Source organism: Rhineura floridana, chromosome 12 (assembly GCF_030035675.1).
Source record: "Rhineura floridana isolate rRhiFlo1 chromosome 12, rRhiFlo1.hap2, whole genome shotgun sequence".
NCBI classification, from domain to species: domain Eukaryota; kingdom Metazoa; phylum Chordata; class Lepidosauria; order Squamata; family Rhineuridae; genus Rhineura; species Rhineura floridana.
Genome location: NC_084491.1, coordinates 40561533 through 40583851, shown reverse-complemented (window position 1 = coordinate 40583851; position 22319 = coordinate 40561533). Strand labels below are relative to the sequence as shown.

Genomic DNA, 22319 nt, shown 5'->3' with positions numbered 1-22319 from the left:
CGTGTGCGTGCAAGAGTGTGTGTGGTAGCCACATCCATTGTTGGCACACAACCCTTGGGTCAAAAAAATCAGCCATCCTTGCAACACCGACTTGTGTCTGTATTATCAGCTGGAAGATAGTGCAGGCATATAGTTAGGCATTAGCATATATCTGGAGTTCTTATATTCCACCGTTCCATGCATATAAGTCACCTCTCTTTGATGAAGGAAGCCAGGCTGTGTCAAGGATTGCTTGCTGTATACCTTTCTCGCCATCCAAGAAAGACTCACATCAGATAAGGAATTCAACAATCTAAGGATTTATTGTATGCAGATTTTTTTTGTCTTTAAGAGAATTTTCTTTGACAATAAGCCATGGAAAACACTCTACAAATGTTCACAAAACAAGACTAGGACAATGAACAGTGTTGGGCTCCCCCCACCCGAAATTCCCGATCTTCAGCTGGTGAATTTACAGTAAAGCCGAGTCTGGCTGGGCAAGAGATGGGCACGGAGAAGGTACCTGAGCAGTAAAACCCAGGAGACAGTAGATAAGCAAAAGGCATTGGCTGGGAAGGAGGAAAGGGGCCAGAGCTGGCCTTAGCCTAGCATGCTGGCTGGGGCTGATGGGAGTTGTAGTCCAAAACATCTGGAGGGCACCAGTGTGGCTAAAGCTGGCCCAGAGAGAGCTCAGCAAGGCAGGGCAGAAGTGAGGAGAGAGTGTACCCCATAACATCCTCAGGAAGAACCCACACTTTTGCTTGCTAGTGCCACTTATCCTCCTTTGGCCTGCTGCTGCCTCCTTATCAACAGACATTCCTGATCTCCTACTGTGGCACCAGGAAGTCCCACAGGTCTTTATCTGTCCCCAAAGTTGACCCTTTGCCTCATCAGCTGCCAATTGTTTTTTTTACCCAGGGGGATCCACCCATGGAATCTGTATTTGTGGAGGCCCACCTAGCTAACCTTCTTATCAAGAAACCACAGCTTCCCATAGGCCTAAAGGAACATCTAGCCCAGGCAGCCACCAGCTGTTTCACGATGGATCTACCCAGATGTGAGTTTTTAAAATTCTCTCCTGATATTTTCCCCTTTCTTGTTTGGCCAAGAACTACAACAACTACAAGGACATCACTCTGTTTTCAGTTATATTCTGCTCATTCTCTGTTTGCACAGCCTGGTCCAAAAGGGGATTGCCCATGCCTTTTTGTTTGTTTTTTAAAACCCAGCACATATAAGTTGAAATCCCATGAAACGTGCACGTAACATGCAGCTATCTACCTGCACATTTCAAACAGCGTAACAAAAATTTAATACACAAAGAGCTCAAATTTTGCATCCTTAGTTGTGGGGACATAAACAGTGGAAATTTAAAACAACAACAAAAAATAGTGCCACTATGGGTAGGTGAATGGCAGGGTGGGGTGGGAGAGAACTAGGAAAACCTACAGGTGCACAGCATCTTGGAAAGTCCATTAAAGGTACTAGTCCACAGTTTTCTAGCAGGCCAGTAAAACAATCTATTTCAGTCATTTGCAGTGGGGCGGAGGGAGGAAAGAACCCTTTTGTTGTCCTTCCTGCTCTCCTGGAAGCAATCTTCAGCTGCCAGAAGTGACCAGGAACAGTGGCTCTTCATGAACTTGTGCTCCAGGAATCCAGGTTGGAATTTCTTAAAAAATCTAACAAAAGCATTGTGTGTTAAAGCAGGATGTTGCTGGAATGACAGGAAGAAATGCAGAGGACTTGCTATGCCCTGCTACAGCATGGCCACAGAATGGACCTTTTGTTATCCAGGGGATGGTGCCATTTGCAAGACAAGCCCTTAATTTCCGGACAACGCGGCCCATAAGGTCACACAACTCTGACCCGTTCTGTACAAATACATGTACCTGTGGATTGGGAAAGGGGATTGTTTTTTGTTATTGTAAACTAACCTGGACATTTTTAAACGGTTGGGAAATATAGAAATGTTTCATATAAAGCAAGAAGTCTACCAAGCGCCCTGTGGTAGCTCATTCATCGATCCTAGGAAGCTGCTTTTTGACAAATTAAAGCCAAACAAGACTTTAAAACACCATGTGTGTTTTATTCATGGGGGGGGGAGGGCTCCCCATTTACAGGGAAGGCATCACTCTGGACTTTTGCTTTTTCCATGAAATGGAGCACAGGGTAAGAGGGTGTCCTCCCCGCTTTCCTTATTACACTCTATTACTTCAAGACAATTTCTCCCTAGCCTGTTTTGAGTCCAATATTTTTCTGCAATTGAGTAAGTCCACATGGCTGCCCCAACATATCTGGTTTAGGGCCTTAACTCCAGTAATGTTGAGACCAAGACAGCCCCCACATTCAGGTCCGCATCACCTCCAGGGCTTTCTAGCCACAGATGAGCAGCTAGCGGCCAATGGAAGCCCTTCATGCTCCTTACAGTGCCATCCTATGCATCCTTACAAGTAAGGGCTGTAGCCCATGTCGAGTCACTCAGAGGTATGCAATTTGTGCTGGCGGAACCTTGTTATGCAAATGAAAACACAAGTATGTTACCAAAGACTGCTGTGCAAGGGATTGCAGAAGAATCAGCTGTTGCATGGCAAGCTCCTGCTAACGCAACTGTTGCATTGGATTCATTGGTTGCGCAACCTTTAAACTCTGCCATCCTCTAGCTAGCACATGGAGTGTTGCGCTAGAGGACACAGAACGTTCTGTACAGCCCTAAGTCTCACTGTGTTCAACCACAGGGCTTTCTCCCAGACGAAGTCTGCATGGGAGCGCAGCCTTCGTTCCCCATCACAGAATTGTGTGGCTGGAGAAATATCTCAAGCTGCTTTATGACCAGTCAGGTCACTGGCCCATCTCTCTGTCTGGCTCATTTCTACCGGGCTTGGGAGGGTGGGGCCCTGACTGGTTCCAGCTACAAAAGCGACTTCTGATGCTCAAGGTTCTCAGAGACCATTGGGTGAGGAATTGTTTAGGGGTTGTTGCCGGGGCAAAGTTTTAGGTTTGGAGATGCATTATTCTTTGCTGCTATACAGATTATGTTCTTATTTGCATTGTTAGATTTTATTAGGAATGATCAGTGGATTTACTTTATTGTCTCTCTTTCAATAAGAGGAGTTTTCATTAGACCAGCCATGGACAATGTGGTGCCCTCCAGATATTTTGCACTACAACTCTCATCATGGCAGTTGGGAGTCCAAAATAACTGGAGGGCATCAGATTGCCCATGGCTGAACTAACCTAGCATTTATATGGCTATTTCAATTTTGTTACATCTTGTAATTTTTAGCGAATGATCTTTTGTAAACTTTCTGATGTTGTGAGCCCCTTTGCACATGGTTTACAATGGAAGAACAGCATTCAAATTACCTATGTTGATGATCTATCCTTGCTCTGGCTACCCTGACTGACAGCCACTCTAGAGAGTCATTCACGGTTCTGCTCAAGGAGATCACTTTAAACTGGGTATTTCATTTAACAATCCCCTCTGTGGGAACCTCACCAAGGGGATATGACAACAGGTCTGCAGCCAGAAATTTGCCCTGGAGAAGGGTATGGGTGAAACCGGAGAATGCAGGCATTGCTAGACAAGGTGAAGCACCAGCCTGCGTGCAAGGCATCCAACCTCTTTAAATGCATTTACCGTATTAAATAATAACTTGCATATATTTTTAAAGGGTCCCAGGTGCTTGTCAAATAATCCCATTGCTATGATGCTTACTGGACAAGAGGAGTAGGTGGACTTTTGAGTTGATTATTGCCTGCAAGGGTTCTCCATGCCACCTTTACTTACAATCCCACCCTAAAAACAACAACAACCCATAAAGAAATACTTAAAAGTATTATGGGGACAGGTCATAGGTGCAGAACTGAATTTGGTCACGGAACTCCATGGCAAGAAAGAGGCTTCTTTCAGAACCGCAGGGAGCAGGAAGACTCCACAGCAGATTCAGCAGTGGTTGACCCAGTTAATGCTTTCATGCCCGTTAGACATCTGCAGCTGAAAACTAGGAGGGTGTGTGTGTGTGGAAGAACCAGACTTAACGGAGAATTCCAGCCTGGTTGCCCAGAGGTCATCCTTCCTGGCCACCAGCCCCTTAAAAGCCCACACTATGAAAGGGCAAAATCTTTCTTTCCTCCAGATGGGGGCTGGGGAGAGGCCACATGGCAAGTCACTCAGCCATGCTTAATCTACTTAAGGGCCATAGCTCAGAGGTAGAGTACATGATTTGCATGCAGAAGGTCCCTGGTTGAGTCCCTGAATGTCCCCTATCTGAAACCCTGGAGAGCTGCTGCCTGTCAGTGTAGACAATACTGAGCTAGATGGACCAATGGTTTGACTCGGTCTAAGGCAGCGTCCTGTGTCCCAGCCTTTTCCTCAAAGAAAAGACCAGTAGCTGTTTCGCTGACACATTGGAAAACAGGTCACTGCTGGGTTAACCAGAAATTTTTGGCCTGAAAGATGCTCGATGATAAAAGTCTACTTTGGGGGAAAAACACGACTAGTGTAGTTTGTTCTTTTTGCAAATCAGGACTGGTTTTTCTTCTTCTGCTCAGAACCCAGTCAACCTGAGGACTGAATGATGGGCAGAAGTCAACGGTTGTTCCCCTCATCGCACCCCAGGCTAAGATCCGTGCTCTCCCAAGCATTAAGAAGAGCCTGATGGATCAGACCAACGGGCCATCTACCCCAGCATCTTGTTCTCGCAGTGGCCAACCAGATGCCTACGAGAAGCCCCACGGGTAGGACGTGAGTGCAAGTGCACTCTCCCCTCTTGTGGATTCCAGCAACTGGCATTTGGAAGCATACTGCTTCCAACAGCAGAGAACATATCCATCAAGGTGAATAGCTAGAATTCTACTTCCTACACTGTTTAGTCCAGAATCCTATTTTCTACACTGGTAACAATGGGAAGCCCACAAGCATGGATAAAAAAATAAACAAATCAGGGCAACAGCAGACATTCCCACTCACCAGCAAATGACTTTCAGTGGCATATTGCCAGGGCTTGAACCTGGTGCCTTCTGCACTCAAAGCAGTGCTCCAGACCACTAAAGGCTATTTCCATCACCCTTCCCCACTCCACCACCCCCGGTACTGAATTTGCAAGCCTCTGCTATTCCTTTTTTAATCCTCCTTGGGTGGAAAAGATTTCTCGTTCTCTTTCAGGGGATGCCCAGCAGACAAGAAAGCCACGCTACACTGAAGACCACCATGCACTTCATCGAAACCATCTTGCTGGGAGCCAGCAAAGTGGGATGATGCATTAAGGGGAAAACAGTCTTCTCTGCCGGGGGAAGCCAACATGGCTGCACTCCAGATGTTGATTTCTACCATTTCCATTATCCCTGTTCAATAGCCATGAAGGCTGGGGGCTGATGGAAGTTATAGTCCAAAATATCTAGAGGGCAACACGTCGGCTACCCCGATCTCTGTCCAAGTGGGGCTAAGCATTCTTCCATCCTGCTCTATGCCTCTTTGGTTTAAAATTTTTAAAAAGCATGCCTGGCCTCTTTTGAGTCGCCTCCCCCCCTAGAATCTATAATCCAGCAACGCATCTGATTTGGAAGACAAAACTGGAGAAGATCAGCCCCCCCCCCCAAAAAAAACAGGTTCTCTCCATCACTCTGCGGGGTGGGCGGGCAAGAGACAGAACAGAAATTGGAAAAGCTGGCAAGGGGGGAGGGGGACAGAAAGCACATGAAATGCTGCCATGCTTGCTCCAGAATTCCTTAAGCTGCACCGAGGATCACCCTCCTCCTCCTTGTGCCACCCTCCCCTCCCCATGATGCGTTGCTTGCATGTGACGGCTCTTAGCACAAATCAGACATTTTCGTTAGCTATGCAGCTATATATATATATGTATATATATAGAAAGAGATATATAGAGAGAGATAATATTGAGGGACACAATCGGGGCTCGCTGTCAAACCATCGTCCTTGTTGGCTGCCTCCTTCCAGAAAAAGAACAGCAACGAAAGGAGGGGTCACGCCCCCTCGGGTGGGTGTAAGTTCGTTTGCTAGTCGGCTCTTCCTCCCTCCCCACTTTTCTTATTCCTCCTCCTTCACAGAGACACAAAATCCACGGCTTGCAGGAGAGGCAACGAGAGCAGCAGCAGCAGCAGCCAGGAAGTGTTCTGGATCAAGAGACTGATTCCTGCACATTTCTCCAGCCGGTCTGTGACAAACAAGGAGAGGGAAGATCACCAGAAGAGCCTGGCTGCTGGATCAGGCCAAAGCGCCTCTAGTCCAGTTTTCTGTCATCACGGTGCCCAACCAGATGTCCCAAAGGGAAAGTGGAACCTGAGTGCACCAGAAGCCCTCTCCCCACTTCTGATTCCGAGGTACATTCCCTTCTGGACAACCCTTCAGGGGCCACAGGCCAGTAGTGGAAGGGGCCAGAGGCTAAAGTGGGCGGAGCAAAAATGTAAATTGTACATTTGTACGGTAGGCCAGTTTCTGCACAGACTCGCTTAACCCTCTCTGTCCGCCATCCAGGCAAGCAGGAGGCACGGTCAGAGTTCAAGGATGTGTTCCAGACAGGCAAATAACACTTGGAGCGTGAAGCAGGGTGAGTAGGGGGTGTGGCCTGGGCAGAGTTCCAAGGGCCAGATGGAGAGGCCTGGAGGGCCACATTTGGCCAGCAGGCCTGAGAGTCCTCACCCTGTTTTATACCATTGGTTTGTTTTTAGCATTTCTGAAATTGTAAACCACCTTGGGTGTCTTGGGAGAAAGGGTAGGATAGAAAGGCAATCAGTCACATCAATCAACAAAGCCATGACCCCCAAAGAAATCACAAGAGATGTGGCCACCCAACTTTCCTAGCCATGGAAATGGGGTGGTGAATTTGAAAGGGACATTTCACCTCCAGCTTTAAATGTAAACCTTTAGCTGTAGTCACAGCTCATAGGGGTGGACAAATCTGTCAATTTTGGTTCTTTGAGTTTCGCATTTTCCCAGTCTTAAATTCAGTCCACCGTGTTTCTGCAGCAAATTGTTTTTTTTTTAAAAAAAAATCCTCATCAAAGTTTACCAGGATTTTACTGTGGATTTTTCCTAATATACACATTTGTGTATGCAATGTTCCCTTCGATAATGCACGTTTGTATGTATCTTAGCATTCTAACCCACATTTTTCTCCAGTATATGCCTTTTGTAAATACTGTTTGGTTGGAGAACTGCACTGCAAATTTTGGAGACGTGTGAATTTTGAAGGACAGCAGTGATCCCATCTGCATATTGGCCCAAGAAGTGCAAATTAGGCAGTTGCTCATTAAAATGCCAGCAAAAGCACATTTCTCCTCCACCCCTCTACCGCCGTTTCCTTTGCGTCTTATCCCTCCTTGCATTAAGGCTCCCTGCTCACCTTTGATAACCGAGATGTTTCTGACCTGGTTGCCCTCATAATCATTGGTGATCTTCAGCTCACACACATAGACACCCTCGTCAGCAGTGGTGAAGCCCGTGAGGTTGAGGCACACCAGCTCGTTAGTGAAAGTGACGTTGGCGCGGTTCTTGTACATGGTGTTGGGGACCCTCTGGGTGCTGGCAATGACGAGTCCCTCCCTGGTGCCCTTGTTGATGCGGAATTCATAGTTCAGGGGATTCGTGGTCTTTCTGGTGTAGAAACAGTCCAAGCGCAGGCCTTGCTCGCTCCGGCAAGCCGTCAGGCCTGTGATTCTCTGGCAGCGGGTGACATGGAGCACTGAGGAAGGCAAAAGGTTTTCATCATTATAGGAAGAACCAACGATCTGTGGAACTCAGCTGCAATGCCTGCAGCCTCATCAGTTAGGCTAAATCCATCAAAACATTCACGAGTTCATTCATCAGTTAGGTTAATCAACTCATTAAGGAGTGCCATTCCCTTTGAGTCTCCCCTTCAGGGTCACCATGAGGGCAGAACCACTTTTTTTTAAAAAAAATGATTTACTTTTCTAAAAAAAGATCCATGCTCCTATGTGACAATGTGGAGTTGTACAGGATGTATATCATCTGCTGGGATTTACACTAGTAGAGGAAGACGAGGAATTGTTTAATCCTCCTGTCATGGATTTAATTGGCATTATTATTTTATGTATTATTCTTACAGACAATTTCTATGACTGCTTAATGTATAAGATGTTTTAAAGATGTTTTGTTTCGTTTTAATGCTTGTTGTTTGCTGCACTGGGCTCCTTTTTGGAGAAAGGGTGGAATGTAAACTTTAATCATCATCATCATCTCTGAGCGGTTCCTAACATGAACCCAGTGTGACCGATCTGTATTTTGTGAGTTTGCTGTGCTATATTGTTTTAATTTATTGCATTTATTATCATTTTAGTGGTACATTTCTTTTGTGTTCGGAAGTGCACCACTAGATGGCAGTGCAAGACAGCCCTTTGCAGGGCTCTTTTTACCTGTCAGGAGGACTGCAATGCCAATGGTGGACTTCATCTTCCTTTCGTCACTGGTGTGAGGAGTGGTCGAAATCTAGGAGTAGAAAAGGCATCTGATTAGCTGGAGAGGGGGATGGAGGTGACAGGGGAACAGCAAATCCAAAGCACGCTTATGTCCAGCGACTAGAGTGCTTACACATTTATATCAAGGGTCACATGTCCGAGAACTGTACGTTCACAAGAGCAAATGACCCATACAGCCCCATAGTCTCTCTGTCTCTCTCTCAAACATGCCACTCACAGAACCAGTCGCTGCAGGGCAGCCCTCTCAAACAGGCAGGTAGGGCTGCCTAGCCAGCTCCTATGCCTCTAATTGCAACTTGAGCACCTTGTTTTTATATGAACCTATGGCGCAACTGCATTTGGGACACAGTTCTGATCATTCTGTCCCCCAAAAGGGCACCACAGAACTAGAAAAGATGCAGAAAAGGGCAACCCAAAGGATAAGGGTTTCCTGCTTGCAGATTTGCCCACACCTTCCGCCTGTCCCCCACCGGAAACAGAATCCTGGGTCAGCATGGTTTGTCATTTCGACCCACCACAGCGAGTCTCATGTTCTGAAGCTTATTAGAATGCAGGTGCTGGAGAAGAGGGTCTGCAGCACGCCAGCACACGCCTGATGCATCCCCCTTGCTTTCCACCTCAGGCCTTTTGTTCCTTTCTTCCTGGGCCTTTGCTTCCTGCAGTGGAAACAATGACTCACTGCTGGGTGAGCTAAGTTGGGGATGACTCATCCTAGCGGTTCTGCAGTGGGAAAAAATGCTAGTATGGCTGAGGGGGCAGAGAGGCAGACAGACAGATGGAGAGTGCGTGCCGTTTTGGCAAAGAAGGGCTTTCAAATAAATATACTGAAAAAATGTCTCGACGCTTCTGGGGTAGGACAGAATGAACCTATAAATTACCCAAGTATTGATCTCGCCACCTGTTCCATTTCTCCAGCTCAGCTGGGGAAGGGAACATGATGTCTCAGTAGCTGCACCTCCCCCCATAAAGCAATAAGCCACATGAGAATCACAGAGCAACCTTGTGCATGTTTACTCAGAAGCAAGCCCTGCTGTATTCACAAGAGGGGATTGCTCCCAGGGAAATCTGCACAGGATTCCAGACTTCTAAATGTCAACCAAGACGTGTGGCAGAAAAGAACTGATTCAGTAAATAGCTCCACGACTCAAGGAAGTGAGTCACGGTGCAATCCTGTGGGGCAGAGGTGTGGAACCTCAGTTACAGCGGTCAAATGTGGCCCTCCAGGCTCTCTGTCAGGCCCTTGGAATTCTCCCCTCATCTGTTCTATCCCTCCTCGAGTGTTTTTTATTTTATTTATTTAATTTATTAAATGCATATCCTGCCCTTCCTGGTTGGAGTGCGTCCTTGAACTCTGATAATGCCTTTTAGTTCTCTGGACAGAGAGGTGTGGGTGAGCACGTATGTGCAGAAACTAGCCTAGGGTACAAAGGCAAAATTTGCATCCATGGATCCACCCACTTTCGCCTCTGGCTCCGCCCACCACAATCAGGTGGCCCTCGGAAGGTTGCTCAGAAGGGAATGTGGTCCTTGGGCTGAAAACTGTTCCTCACCCCTGCTATAGGGAATTGGCGCTCCCCCCCCCCCAAATAGTCCATGGTCTCATCCATTTAGCGTTGAGATCAGTCCCACAACCTTCACCCTGGTCTTTCCTGTGGGGACTGAACCTCGCCTCCCAAGTCTCCAATGGAGAATACACAACACAATTGGGGGCAGAAAATCCCTAAACCTGACAGCTCTGTACCTGCCTCTTCCCCAGGGTCGGCAAGGTGAGCAACGTATGCAGAAGAACAGTAACGCTTAAAAATGTTCTCTCTTCACCCCCCCTCCACGTTTCACCTCCTTCAAAATGCCAGCCCAAATAAAATACCCCTGGAAGTTGCTCTTGCTCAGCCTTTGGCAAACCTCCAGGGAAGCCTGCAATTGTGGGACAGCCATACAAATAGCACCCGGTGTGCAATTGTCTCTTCTGGCATGGTAGAAGGATGGTCGGTATAGCTTAGGGATGGGGACATCAGGCATGAGGGCTGAATGTGGCCCTCCCGGCTCTCTAGCAGGCCCTTGGCACTCTACGATCTACACCTCTCCTCTAGCCACATCCTCTCTCCCTAGGCCAAACCTCACGCTGGCCTGCTCCACACTCTCTGGGAGCGTTTATGCCTGGCTGGAACGTGTCCATGAACTCTAATCATGCCTGGATGGAGGACAGGGCAGGGTGGACGAGTGCGTCTAGAAACCAGCCCGATGCACAGAGGTAAAAAATATGTTTGTTGCCCCCATATTGACAGATCCATCAAGGATTTAATTGCAGCTAGCAACTGGCCTTAAGCTTCCTTAGAAAATTATGCTCTCTGATAGACCCTTCCTCATAATCCCGAACACAGCAGGGCTGGAGTCTTTTTGCAGATAGTAAGGAGTGACACTCTGCACATGCACAATGGTTCTGCTTCATGCTATCCTCCCGCCCCCCACTGAAAACATGTGGTCTGACTAATCCGTGGTGAGCTTTGCTCAACCGTCTTAAAAGAGGAGGCTGGCACGACCCTGGCATGAATGCATCCCTTAGAGTAATACAGGCTTCTGTGTTGCCTGCCAACAGCAAGGATATTGAGCACTTGGCAGGCCACAGGGTGGTCGGTGGTTCACGTGCAGCTTTGCAGGTCCTACGGTGAGGAAGGAAGTTAGGCTTGGTCAGCAAGAGATTTTTGTGAGACCACCTGAGCGTGGCTATTGTGGCTATCGTGGCCACTGCATTCATTTAATACGGGTGCTTTGCAAGACACGGGTCGTTGGCAATCTATTAACAGTCTTTGTGACTTCCCCACATGGCAGCACATAGGAACATAACGCTGGCCTTACACTGAGTTGGACCACTGGTCCATCTAGCTCAGTGTTGTCTGCACTGACTGGCAGCATCTCTCCAGGTTTTCAGGCAGGGGAGCTTTCCCATCCGCTACCCGGAGATGCCACGGGGGATTGAACCTGGGACCTTCTGCATGCAAAGCAGGTGCTCTTCCACGGAGCGATGGCCCCCAAGCAGATGTTCTCTACTTCTCCCATCCCACTGGAAATGTGAGGTGAAGAAAAAGCCAAAGAGGAGGAAGAGCTTGGGAACGGAAAGGGCTTTGTTCAGTCCTCAACCCACTTCCTTAATCTAATGATAAAATAAAGCATCTCTCCGCCTCCCGGCAGTTGTAAAAAGAAGGGGAGATTTTCCATGGGACATAGGGAAAAGCTCGAGAAGGTTCTCTGCCTCCCCACAGTAGTTCTTCTCCTTCAGAATGCAGCCTTGCATAAAAGAGAACTGCCAAACCTACATGCAATGAGAGGCTCTTAATGAGAGTCCCTCTTAAAATACTCCATGCACCCATACAAGACAAGCATGTTGGATAGAAGGAGGGTTGCTGAAAGAAGCGGGCATGTTCAGCCTGGAGAAGACTGAGGGGAGATGTGATTGCACTCTTCAAGTACTTGAAAGGTTGCTGCACAGAGGAGGGCTGGGATCTCTTCTCGATCATCCCCGAGTGCAGGACACAGAATAATGGGCTCAAGTTGCAGGAAGCCAGATTTCGACTGAACATCAGGAAAAACTTCCTAACTGTTAGAGCCACACGACAATGGAACCACCTAGAAGTAGTGTGCTCTCCGACACTGGAGGCCTTCAAGAGGCAGCTGGACAGCCATCTGTCGGGAATGCTTTGATTTGGATTCCTGCACTGAGCAGGGGGTTGGACTGGATGGCCTTACAGGCCCCTTCCAACTCTATGATTCTATGACCAGAAAAAGTGGCCTGCTCCATTGTTGTGCCTTTAAGACAGGGGTGGGAAACCTGTGGTTCTCAAGATCAGGACCTTGTTCATCCTGAGGTCTGCGGTCTCTCCTGGGAAACATTCTCAGGGCCACAAGCCAGTGGTGGTAGTGGGAGTCTAGAGTCAAAAGCAGGCGGATCAATGGATGTAAATTTTACCTTGATATAGGAGGCCAGTTTCTGCTCACGCTCATGCACCCCTCTCTATTCTCCATTGAGATAAGCAAGAGGCGTGCGTGATCAGGCTTCCAGGACACCGTCTACCTGGCAGAAGCACTCAAGGAGGGTGTGAGGCAGGGCCAGTCATGGGTGGGCCTTGGGGAGTGAGGGCCAGAAGGAATGATCTGGAGGGCCAGAGGTTCTCCAACCCTGCTCTGGATGTTGCTGGACTACACCTCCCATCATCCTTGTCCATGCGGCTGGTGGGAACTGTCATGTAGTCCAACAACATCTGGAGGGCCACACATTTCCCATCCATGACCTAGAACCTTCTCCCCAAGGTGCTACTTTGGAATTTTCAAGGTTTTATTACTGAGCGAAAGGCGTAGCCAGATTTGTTTCTCTCTCTCTCCCCACTCCCTGCCACCCTAGCTACAATTTCTTGAATAACAGTTCAACATGTTGCCTGAAATGGATCCAAAGCGACTCGCCTGCTGGTGTGGGTCCCTTGCTGTCTCTATGGCTACTGAGCCTCTTCTGCAACCATCCGCCCACCCCTGAAATTATCTCTTCTGCTGCTCTGAGTAGCGCTGCTCAAACCTCCATGCTGACTTTTGTGCTTCCGAAGTGGGAAGACAAATTAAAAGATGACTCATAGGCACAAACCAGATGCGATGCAGGAGATCTAGGATTAGGGTCCCCAACACAATTTTTTATTAAAACGAATTAGCAGCCAGAGGGCAGCTGTTCTGAAAAATCCAGGAAGTTGTGTTATGGGGGAGAGTGTTTAAGACAGATATGTTGGGGCAGGCCAGATTTGCACCGGAAAAGAACGGGAAGGTGAGGGTGAAAACCCCCTTGCAGAGCACCATCTCCCCCACGCCTAGGGGCTGCTTGTTAGTAAAGTGAAAAGCCATGGAAGGAGGGAAACGTAGGAAGCTGCTTTATATTGGTATGTCTCAGTACTGACTACACTGACTGGCAGCGTCTCTCCAGGTTTCAGGCAGGGGACATTCGCAGCCCTACCTGGAGACGCTGGGGATTGAACCTGGGACCTTCCCTATGCAAAGCAGGCCGCTCAGGGTTAGAGCATGTTCCTTGCCTGCAGATTCAGTCCCTGGCGTTTCCAGGTAGGGCTTGTAGAGCTGCTGCCAGCCCGTGTAGACAATACTGAGCTAGAGGGACCAATCTAAGGCGGCTCCCCGTGTTCCCTAAAAGAGGGCGGAAGAGAGGAAGGTAATGTGCTTGGGTGGGGAAGAGAGAGGGAGACAGGAAAGAGTATTTAAGACAAGGATTTGAAGGAGGCAGGCATTTTGTTTTTGTGAAATGCTCCCATCTACTGCACACCCCTTCCCCTCCGGATGTCACCCCCTTTCTTGACGGCCCCGCCTTAATTTGATAGCCAGCTTGCCCTTGTCCCGCCGCCGCCCTCTCTCACCTCTCCCTGTAACAGCAAACCCAGGTGCTGAGGGCCAAGAGGGTTGGAGCCCCAAACTGAGAGACCAAAGGGATGTTCGAGATCCCAGCTAGGCTTGCAGCAGGACAGACCTTTAAGAGGGGTTTTTGGATTCCCCTCAAAAGGGACCAGGTATATTTGGCAGCTGCAGAATGCTGGTCAAGAGGAAAGGGGGAGGGGAGGAGGGAGCAGATGGAATGGAGTGTCCTGGAGGGAAGCATGGCTGGCTGGCACCCTGAACGGGAAACCCTTCAGTGAGAAGGGGAGGACACACTGCAACATTTTGATTAACACCACTGGGCATGGCAAGAGTGCCATGCCTAGAGTGCAATCAGCTCAATATACATCAACAACAACAACAAAATCAAGGCTTTCAGGGGACAGGCAGTGAGTAGGACAATATATGGACACATGATTGCTGTGGCATTCTTTTAAGCTGTATGATGTCTTGGGTTTGTGAGGAAGGGCCATAGGTCAATGGCAGAGCATCTGTTTTGCATGCAGAAGAACCCAGGTTCAATTCCTGCAACTTCAGGTAAAGCTGGAAATAATAATAATAATAATAATAAAATTTGCATTTATATCCCACTTTTCTCCAAGGAGCTCAAGGTGGCATACAAACATGGTTCTCCCCATTTAATCCCCACAGCAACCCTGTGAGATAGATTAGTCTGAGAGGCAGCGACTGGCCCGAGGTCACCCAGTGAGCTTCAAGGCTGAGTGGCGATTCGAACCCTGGTCACCCAGGTCCTAGTCCGACACTCTGACCACTACACCACGCTGGCTCTCAGGGAAATGTGTCCTGTCTGTAACCTTGGAGAGCTCCTGCTGGTCAGTGTACAGAAAATACTGAGCGAGATGAACCAATGGTCAGGGGAAGGCCGTAGCTCCGTGGCACAACACCTACTTTGCATGCAAAAGGTCCCAGGCGCAATCCTGGGCATCTCTAGGTAGGGCTGAGAATGTCCCTCGTCTGAAAATCCGCTGCCGGTCAGTGTTGACAATACTAAGGTTGATGGTCCAATGGTCTGACTTGATATAGGGCAGCTTCCTGTGCACATCTGACTGGGGTGAGCTGCAGGGTCTCAACTGTGCCAAAGAGGGAGGAGGGGGCGCCCAATGTCTGCATCATCAAGGGAGCTGTGCTGACACCGTGTGTGTGTGTGTGTGTGTTTGCTCCCTAGTCACCAGTCAAGAGGGCAGACTGATCCCCTTTCCCCTTGCACCCAACCTACGAGCCTGGCAACGGCAGCTATATCTGGAAATAAAAATGTCTCCTCCACCTGTGAGTGCTCACCCTTTCTTGTGCCTGCACCACCCACACAGCCCACTGCGACGCCATTGCAGGAGCAGAGCAGCTGGCAAAGATGCTGCCCTTGCAGAACGCAGCAAGGTGGTGGTGGGAAGCATCAGCCGAAGAGTGGCCGCTGCAGCTGCCTCGCTATGCGCTGCAGTGGTCTCAGGCTGCACCTGCGTCTCGGATTGCTAGACCTTGGCACGGCGATCGTGATCAGACACGGGCTCCTGGCACCCAGCTGAAGCCAAGCCCCTCCGCCCACCCAGAGAGATCAGCTTACCGTTTAAGGTTGGCGTTACTGCGGCAATTTCTCCTGGGGGCACGTGGCGCACAGTGCCGCTAGGAGTCTCTCCTTCAAACGCAGGCTTGGAAACTGGGCACTGGGTCCACCGGCCGGTCAGTACAACCCTCCCCTCCATCTGCCCCTGCCTTCTGAGCAGACCTGGAATCCCCTGGCCCCTCGCGAGCACTTTCTTTCCCACTTGGTATGTACATCTCTGCGTGGGGAGGGGCCACTGGGTGAGAGAGCCCGCGGGTGGAGTCCCCTAGGCGCAGAGCTTGGATCCGAAGAATTCGAGGCTGGGAGACCAGAGCACGGGGCGTCTTCTTCCCCCGGGCGGCTGCTTAAGGCAGGACCCGAGTGGGTCCCTCCAAGTGCTCTGCCTGCCCTCCTCTGCAGAGGGCACAGGTTCAGAGAGCGGCCCCTGGGGCAGACGGGCGCACCGCCCCTGCCTCCTGCTCCATCCCCGGCTCTGGCGATGCGGATTTTGGTCCGCAAAAGCGGATGGGCCGCCTTTGAAGGCGAGGCAGGACTCCGCAGTGCTGTCGTTGTGCTGCAAGAGCCCAGCCCCGCGACCTCGCTGCACATCCCTCCCCCCCCCCAGCGCTCCCCGCTTCCAGCTAGATCTTTCCCACCCCTCCCGCGCCTACGCCTCGAATCCACCATCCTCCTAAGGATGGGGGCTTCCTCCTCCCCCAGCCTCCCCTTGGCCCTTTCCTCCACAATCCTCCTGCTCCTACAGGGCAACCCTGTCCACGTTTGCTGACAAGAACTCGGCTGGGTCCCAGGCGCTTCCCCAAACAGCTTACCTCTCCCCTTCTCCTCTCCCACCTCCCTCCCTCGCTTTGCCTCCCGTTCCTGTCGCCCCCAACCTCTCCCCGCCTCGCTTTTCCACCCAGAAAAAAAAAGAAGGATCAAGAGGAGAAGCGGCAGGAGCCCCTTCCCCGCCTCACGGGAGATCGGCTCCTCCGACTACCCCCTGGACGAGAAGCAACCAAGGTTACCTGCCGCTCGGGCGAGGACTGCGCGCGTCTCCGGCTCCTGCAGTCTGGAGCAAGCCGCGGCTGCTGCACGAGGGGACACAGCGGAAGGGCGGGGCCCCGAGCGACGCCCCGCCCACTCGGCCAGGCAGCCCCACCCTCTGCGGTACAAAGCGCCTTCTCCGCAGGGGTGGGGCTTGGGTTAGCCAAAAGTGGACGGGAGGGGGTGCAGCCAGGGTCCTCTGGAGCCCCTCCCACGGTCACGTGGTGGGTGGGCCGGAACACACCGAGGAAAGGACAGCTATGGTGGTCATGCTCTGTTTGTACTGTATGCCTCTGTTCATCAGCTGCAAGGATTCACAATTGGGGAGAGCTGCTGTTGCGTTCAGGTTCTGCTTGCGGGCTTGGCTGGCCGCTGTGGGAACATGATGCTGGACTGGATGAGGCCCCGCTGGCCTGATCCAGGAGCCAGGCTTTTCTGATGCTCCTAGGGAGTATTGGGGAGGGGATTAGGAGATGTGCGTGTATGTGTTTTTCTCTAGGTCATTTTGCAGTAGCTTTTAAGATTTTGCAGCCAAAAAGCTGCATGGGTTAGGGGAGCAGGCACATTGTTTAGAGCACAACATTGGGAAGAGGGGCATGCAGGCAGAAGGAAATGTACCAGGGTTTCATATTTCTATAAGGGAGGAGGCATTTTCCATGTCTGTAATTCCGAGGCGACACTTGTACTGCAAAGCCATACCTGAAATTCCAGAGCGATTCCTGGAATTACAGTCTTACTTGAAAATATGGCCCACTCTCTGTCCTGCACCAGGAACCTCCCCCCTCCTCCCCAACCCATATGTAGATATACCTGGAACTCAGGATAACACTTCATGCATCTGATGAAGTGGACTGCAATCCATGGAAGTGTTTGTCAAAAGAAATGTGATCATCTTTCAGGCCTCACAACGCTTGTTGCTGAAAACAGACATAAGCTAGCCCCTCTGGACAGCGTGGCTGGAACCGGTGGGTTAATGAAGCACAGCATTCTGATCCTGGACGTTTCTGCACATCTGCAGAAGTAGTTCAAAAAGAGGCTGTGCGATGCTTCGCATTTGTCTGTGTGGAAAAATGCTTAAAGACTGAGTCAGCGTGAGCTGCCATTGCCAACCAATCAAGGCCAGCCTGGCTTGCTGCCTGAAAAAAAAACCCAGACGACTCCGCTTGGCCTATTCCTTCAAGAGAAATGTGGTACACAAGCCTCAAAAGGAGGAAGCATTTTGCAGAGTAAGGAGATAACCCTGTTAATGTTTGGACATGAAAAATGAAATGGAAATGGACTGCTTTCAAGTCGATCCCGACTTATGGCTACCCTACAAATAGGGTTTTCCTGGTAAGCGGTATTCAGAGGGGGTTTACCATTGCCTCCCTCTGAGACTAGTCCTCTCCAGCTGGCTAGGGCCTGCTCAGCTTGCCACAGCTGCACAAGCCAGCCCCTTCCTTGTATGCAACTGCCAGCTGGGGGGCAACTGGGCTCCTTGGGACTATGCAGCTTGCCCACGGCTGCACAGGTGGCAGGGCACGTAACCCCTGAGCCACTCACCATGGGGTGACCTTTAGCTAGCCCTTGACACCCAGGAGACATGAGCGGGGATTTGAACTCACAGACTCTGGACTCCCAGCCAGGCTCTCCTCCCCACTTGGACACGAAGCTCTGTCAGCTCTACACTGCATCAGCAGTGTCAGGGGGGGCTGGAAATTCCTGGGTCTTTGGCAGGGAAGGAAAGTCCTTAAGCCAGCAGTCGGGTTGTAAATCTGCCAGGCCTATCCGAAGCGTACTTGCCGAGTCAGACGTCCAGAAGCGAGGTCAGTGGAGGTCCGGGATCAATTGCCAAGGAGGTCAGTCAAAGAGATGCTGCAGGGAAACTAGGTCTACACAAAGCCACACCTGACGTTGCAGTCAGCAACAAGCTGCAGCCAAGGTGTGCCTTATAAAGAGCAGGATGGACAGCAGGTGTGAGCCCTCAGCGTTTGGGCCTTAAGGAGACAGGCCTGCCCCTCTTCTGCCTGACCTTCTGCTGTCTACGTTCTGCAGGTGAGGGGGGAGTATCCTGTGCACTGTCTGTGTCTGGCTGCAGGGCCTCTGCTGTCCCTGGGGTGCTCTGCAGCTGAGGGGCAGAAGGAGCTGGATTCTCAGGAGGCTCCTCCGTGTCTCCTTCTGAGTCTGCTGCTCCTGGGTCTGCTGCTGTTACTCCCGAGTCGTCCTCATCTGAGGAGTCCTCTGACGGGGCCATGACACTATCCCCCGCCCCACGACCAACCCTCCGCCTCCCGCCGAGGCCCGGCTTAGCCGGGTAGCGCTGGTGGAAGTGCCGGACCAGACGAGGGGCATGCACCTGCGCCGCATCTTCCCATGAGTGTTCCTCAGGGCCGTACCCCTGCCAGTCTATGAGGTACTGGAGGCGGCCACGATGCCTCCGGGAGTCCAGGATCTGCGCCACTTTGAATTCCTCTTCCCCGTCGACTTGTATCGGTGGCGGGGGCCGCGGTTGACTACCCAAGGGGTGAGGCGGGAGAGCGGGAGTCAGCAGTGATCTATGGAAGACAGGGTGAATGCGGAAGGAGGCAGGGAGTTGGAGCCGGAATGCCACCGGGTTAAGTTGCTGGGTGATCCGGAAGGGACCGGCATTCCGAGCCTCCAGCTTGTGAGACGGCCGTTGCGACTGCAGGAATTTGGTTGAGAGCCATACCTGGTCGCCTACCTTCAGCGGCGGGCCTGGTTGGCGGTGGCGGTCAGCAAAGCGCTTATACGCGTCCTTGGCCTGCTCCAGCTGCTCCTTCAGGACTGCCTGCAGGGCTTGCAACTCCTGCAGCATGACATCCACAGTGGGGACCGGCGACGGGGGTCGCACTGAGGGGAAGAATCGGGGGTGGTAGCCGTAAGAGGCAAAGAATGGGGTCTGGCGCGTGGAGGCATGCACGGAGTTATTATACGCGAACTCCGCCAGCGGTAACAGATCCACCCAATTGTCCTGTTGGAAGCAGGTGTAACACCGCAGGTATTGTTCGACGGTGGCGTTGGTACGTTCTGTTTGTCCATCTGATTGAGGGTGGTGGGCGGAGGACAAGTGGATCTGGACGTTCAGGGCCCGAAACAGAGCCTGCCAGAACCGGACGGTGAACTGGGCTCCTCGGTCAGAGATCAGGTGGTCGGGGAGGCCGTGTAACCGGAAAAGCTGGGTCAAGAACAGTTGCGCAGTTTCTGGGGCAGAGGGTAGGCCGGCACAGGGGAGGAAATGGGCCATCTTGGTGAACAGGTCTACGACTACGAGGATGGTGGTCATTCCCCAGGAGGCCGGTAAGTCCGTGATAAAATCCAGGGAGACCGAGCGCCAGGGCCCTGGGGGGGGGTAGGCAGTGGGAGCAGGAGCCCCGGGGGCTTGCCGGGGTGGCTCTTGGCTCGCTGGCAGGTATCACAGGCTGCTACATAGTCCTTGACGTCTGCTTGGACCCGGGGCCACCAGAAATCTCGTAGGACCAGGTGGAGGGTTTTATACGTTCCAAAATGCCCTGCCGGCTGGCTGTCATGGCAGAGGTGGAGCACCTCTCCCCGCAGAGCTCCTGGGGGAACGTACAACCGGTTCCGGTGATACAAGAGGCCCTGCTGCAAGGAAAAGGGGCTGTCCCGGGCGGGCATCCCTGACTGGAGCTCTCGCTGCTGGGCCAGGGCGTACGGGTCCTTTTGCTGCTGTTCCTGCACCCGGTCCAGGAGAGGTTGTGGCTGGTGGGTAGCGGCGAAGTTCTCTGGGCGAAGAATTGGGCGAAGGGGGCGATCGACCTGCTCGGCTCGGTATTCTGGCTTGCGAGAGAGCGCGTCTGCTAGGGTGTTTTGGCGGCCAGGGAGGTAGGTGACCGTGAACTGGAACCGGGAGAAAAACAGGGACCACCGGATCTGGCGTTGGTTCAGCCGTCGGGTGCTTTGCAGGTGCTCCAGGTTTCGGTGGTCCGTTCGTACCTGGACTGGATGGCGTGCCCCTTCCAAGAGATGACGCCAGGTCTCGAAGGCTACTTTGATGGCCAGTAACTCCTTCTCCCAAATGGTGTAGTTCTGTTCCGAAGCGTTGAGTTTCCGGGAGTGGAACGCACAGGGGAGCAGGGACTGCTTGCTCCCCACTGGCTGAAGTAGGACCGCTGCCACTGCCTTATCCGATGCATCGGCCTCCACTATGTAAGGTCGGGTAGGGTCGGGTTGCTGGAGGATGGGTTCAGATGTAAAGGCGTGTTGGAGGCGCCGGAAGGCCTGTTGAGCGGCCTCGGTCCAAACAAACTTCTCTTTGCCTCGAAGCAGGTCTGATATGGGCGTGGTGAGTTCGGAGAAGTGGGAGATGAACCGGCGGTAATAGTTGGCGAAGCCCAAGAAGCGCTGCACATCTTTGGGGCTTCGCGGAGCGGCCCAGTGGAGGATGGTCTCAATTTTGGCGGGGTCCATCTGGATACCCAAGGGCGAGATCCGATGGCCTAGGAAATCCATGGTCGTGAGGTCAAAGGCGCATTTTTCGAGCTCGGCAAAGAGGCGGTGCTCCCGCAGGCGCTGCAGCACCGCTCGAACGTGCTCCTTATGTTCCGAGGGGTTCCGCGAGTAGATCAGGATGTCATCCAAGTAGATCACCAGGAAGCGGTCTAGGAGGTCCTGGAAGATGTCGTTCATAAAGTGCTGGAAGACGGGAGGAGCGTTGCACAAGCCAAACGGCATCACGGTGTACTCAAAGTGCCCATAATGGGTGCGGAAGGCCGTCTTCCACTCATCGCCCTCCCGCATACGCACCAGGTTGTAGGCCCCTCTCAGGTCTAGTTTGGTGAAAATGCGAGCGCCCCGCAGCTGCTCTAACAGTTCTGGGATCAGGGGCAGAGGGTAGCGATTCCGAACTGTAATCTGGTTGAGGGCGCGGTAGTCATTGCACAGCCGGAGTTCCCCACATTTCTTTTTGACAAAGAGGGCAGGGGCGGCTGCAGGGGACGTGGAAGGGCGAATGAACCCTCGGCGCAGGTTCTTGTCGAGGAACTCTCTGAGGGCTGCCAGTTCGGGTTCTGACAGGGAATAAAGCCGGCCCACGGGAATCTTGGCTCCGGGGAGCAGATCAATGGGACAGCCGTAAGGATGATGGGGCGGCAACTGGTCTGCCTCTTGCTTCCCAAACACATCCGCGAACTCCCGGTACTGTTCCGGTAAGGCCTCGGGCACGGAGCTTGCCTCCTGGGTCATCAGGATGCGCTCCTTCGGCCTCCAGCAGTTGGCTTGGCAATGGGGGGATCCGAGGGTCAGTCGGCCCGTGGACCACTGGATGATGGGGTCATGCCGCTGGAGCCATGCCAGGCCCAGCACGACCGGGAAGTGGGGTGCGGCAGCCAGGTAGAACTGGAGGCTTTCCTCGTGCTCCCCCAGGGCCATGTCGAGCGGCACTGTCTCCTGTACTACAGGGCCCGAGGCGAGAAGCCGGCCATCAATAGTCTCCACCAGGAGGGGGCGGTGAATGGGTTGACTAGGAACCCGGTGGAGCTTGGCAAAGGACACGTCCATAAAATTGCTGGTGGATCCTGAGTCCAGCATGGCGGGTACTTGTAGGGTCCCCCTTCCGGGGACTGTCAGTGCGATCAACACGGTCAGATGCTTGGGCGGTGAGGAACTGAGGTGGCAGGCCCCCTTGAACCATGAGGTTGCCCCGGCTCAGGGGCCTGTGAAGGCCGGGGCATGGGCGTTTCCCAAGGCAGGGGCTGTGGGTCGTTTCGTGGAAGACTGGGCTGTAAAATGTCCCGGGGCCCTGCAATACAGGCAGAGGCCCTGTTGCCGGCGTCGCAGCTTTTTGCCCGCAGAGAGACGTGGCCGAGCCCCTCCCAGCTGCATCGGTTCTGCCGGGGGTGTAGGGTCC

At 52.0% G+C, this 22319-nt stretch overlaps 1 protein-coding gene across 1 annotated transcript; it reads right to left on the bottom strand.

Moving 5' to 3' along the window:
• Nucleotides 1–291: 291 nt before the first annotated feature.
• On the bottom strand, nucleotides 292–16528 carry THY1 (Thy-1 cell surface antigen). Its single transcript, XM_061592981.1, has 4 exons — nucleotides 16435–16528; nucleotides 8371–8443; nucleotides 7341–7679; nucleotides 292–6152 (listed from the first exon to the last, which is right to left on the bottom strand). Exons 2-4 carry the CDS (start codon nucleotides 8405–8407, stop codon nucleotides 6040–6042), a joined length of 489 nt encoding a protein of 162 aa, XP_061448965.1. The 5' UTR covers nucleotides 8408–8443; nucleotides 16435–16528; the 3' UTR covers nucleotides 292–6039.
• Between the last annotated feature and the right edge of the window lie 5791 nt (nucleotides 16529–22319).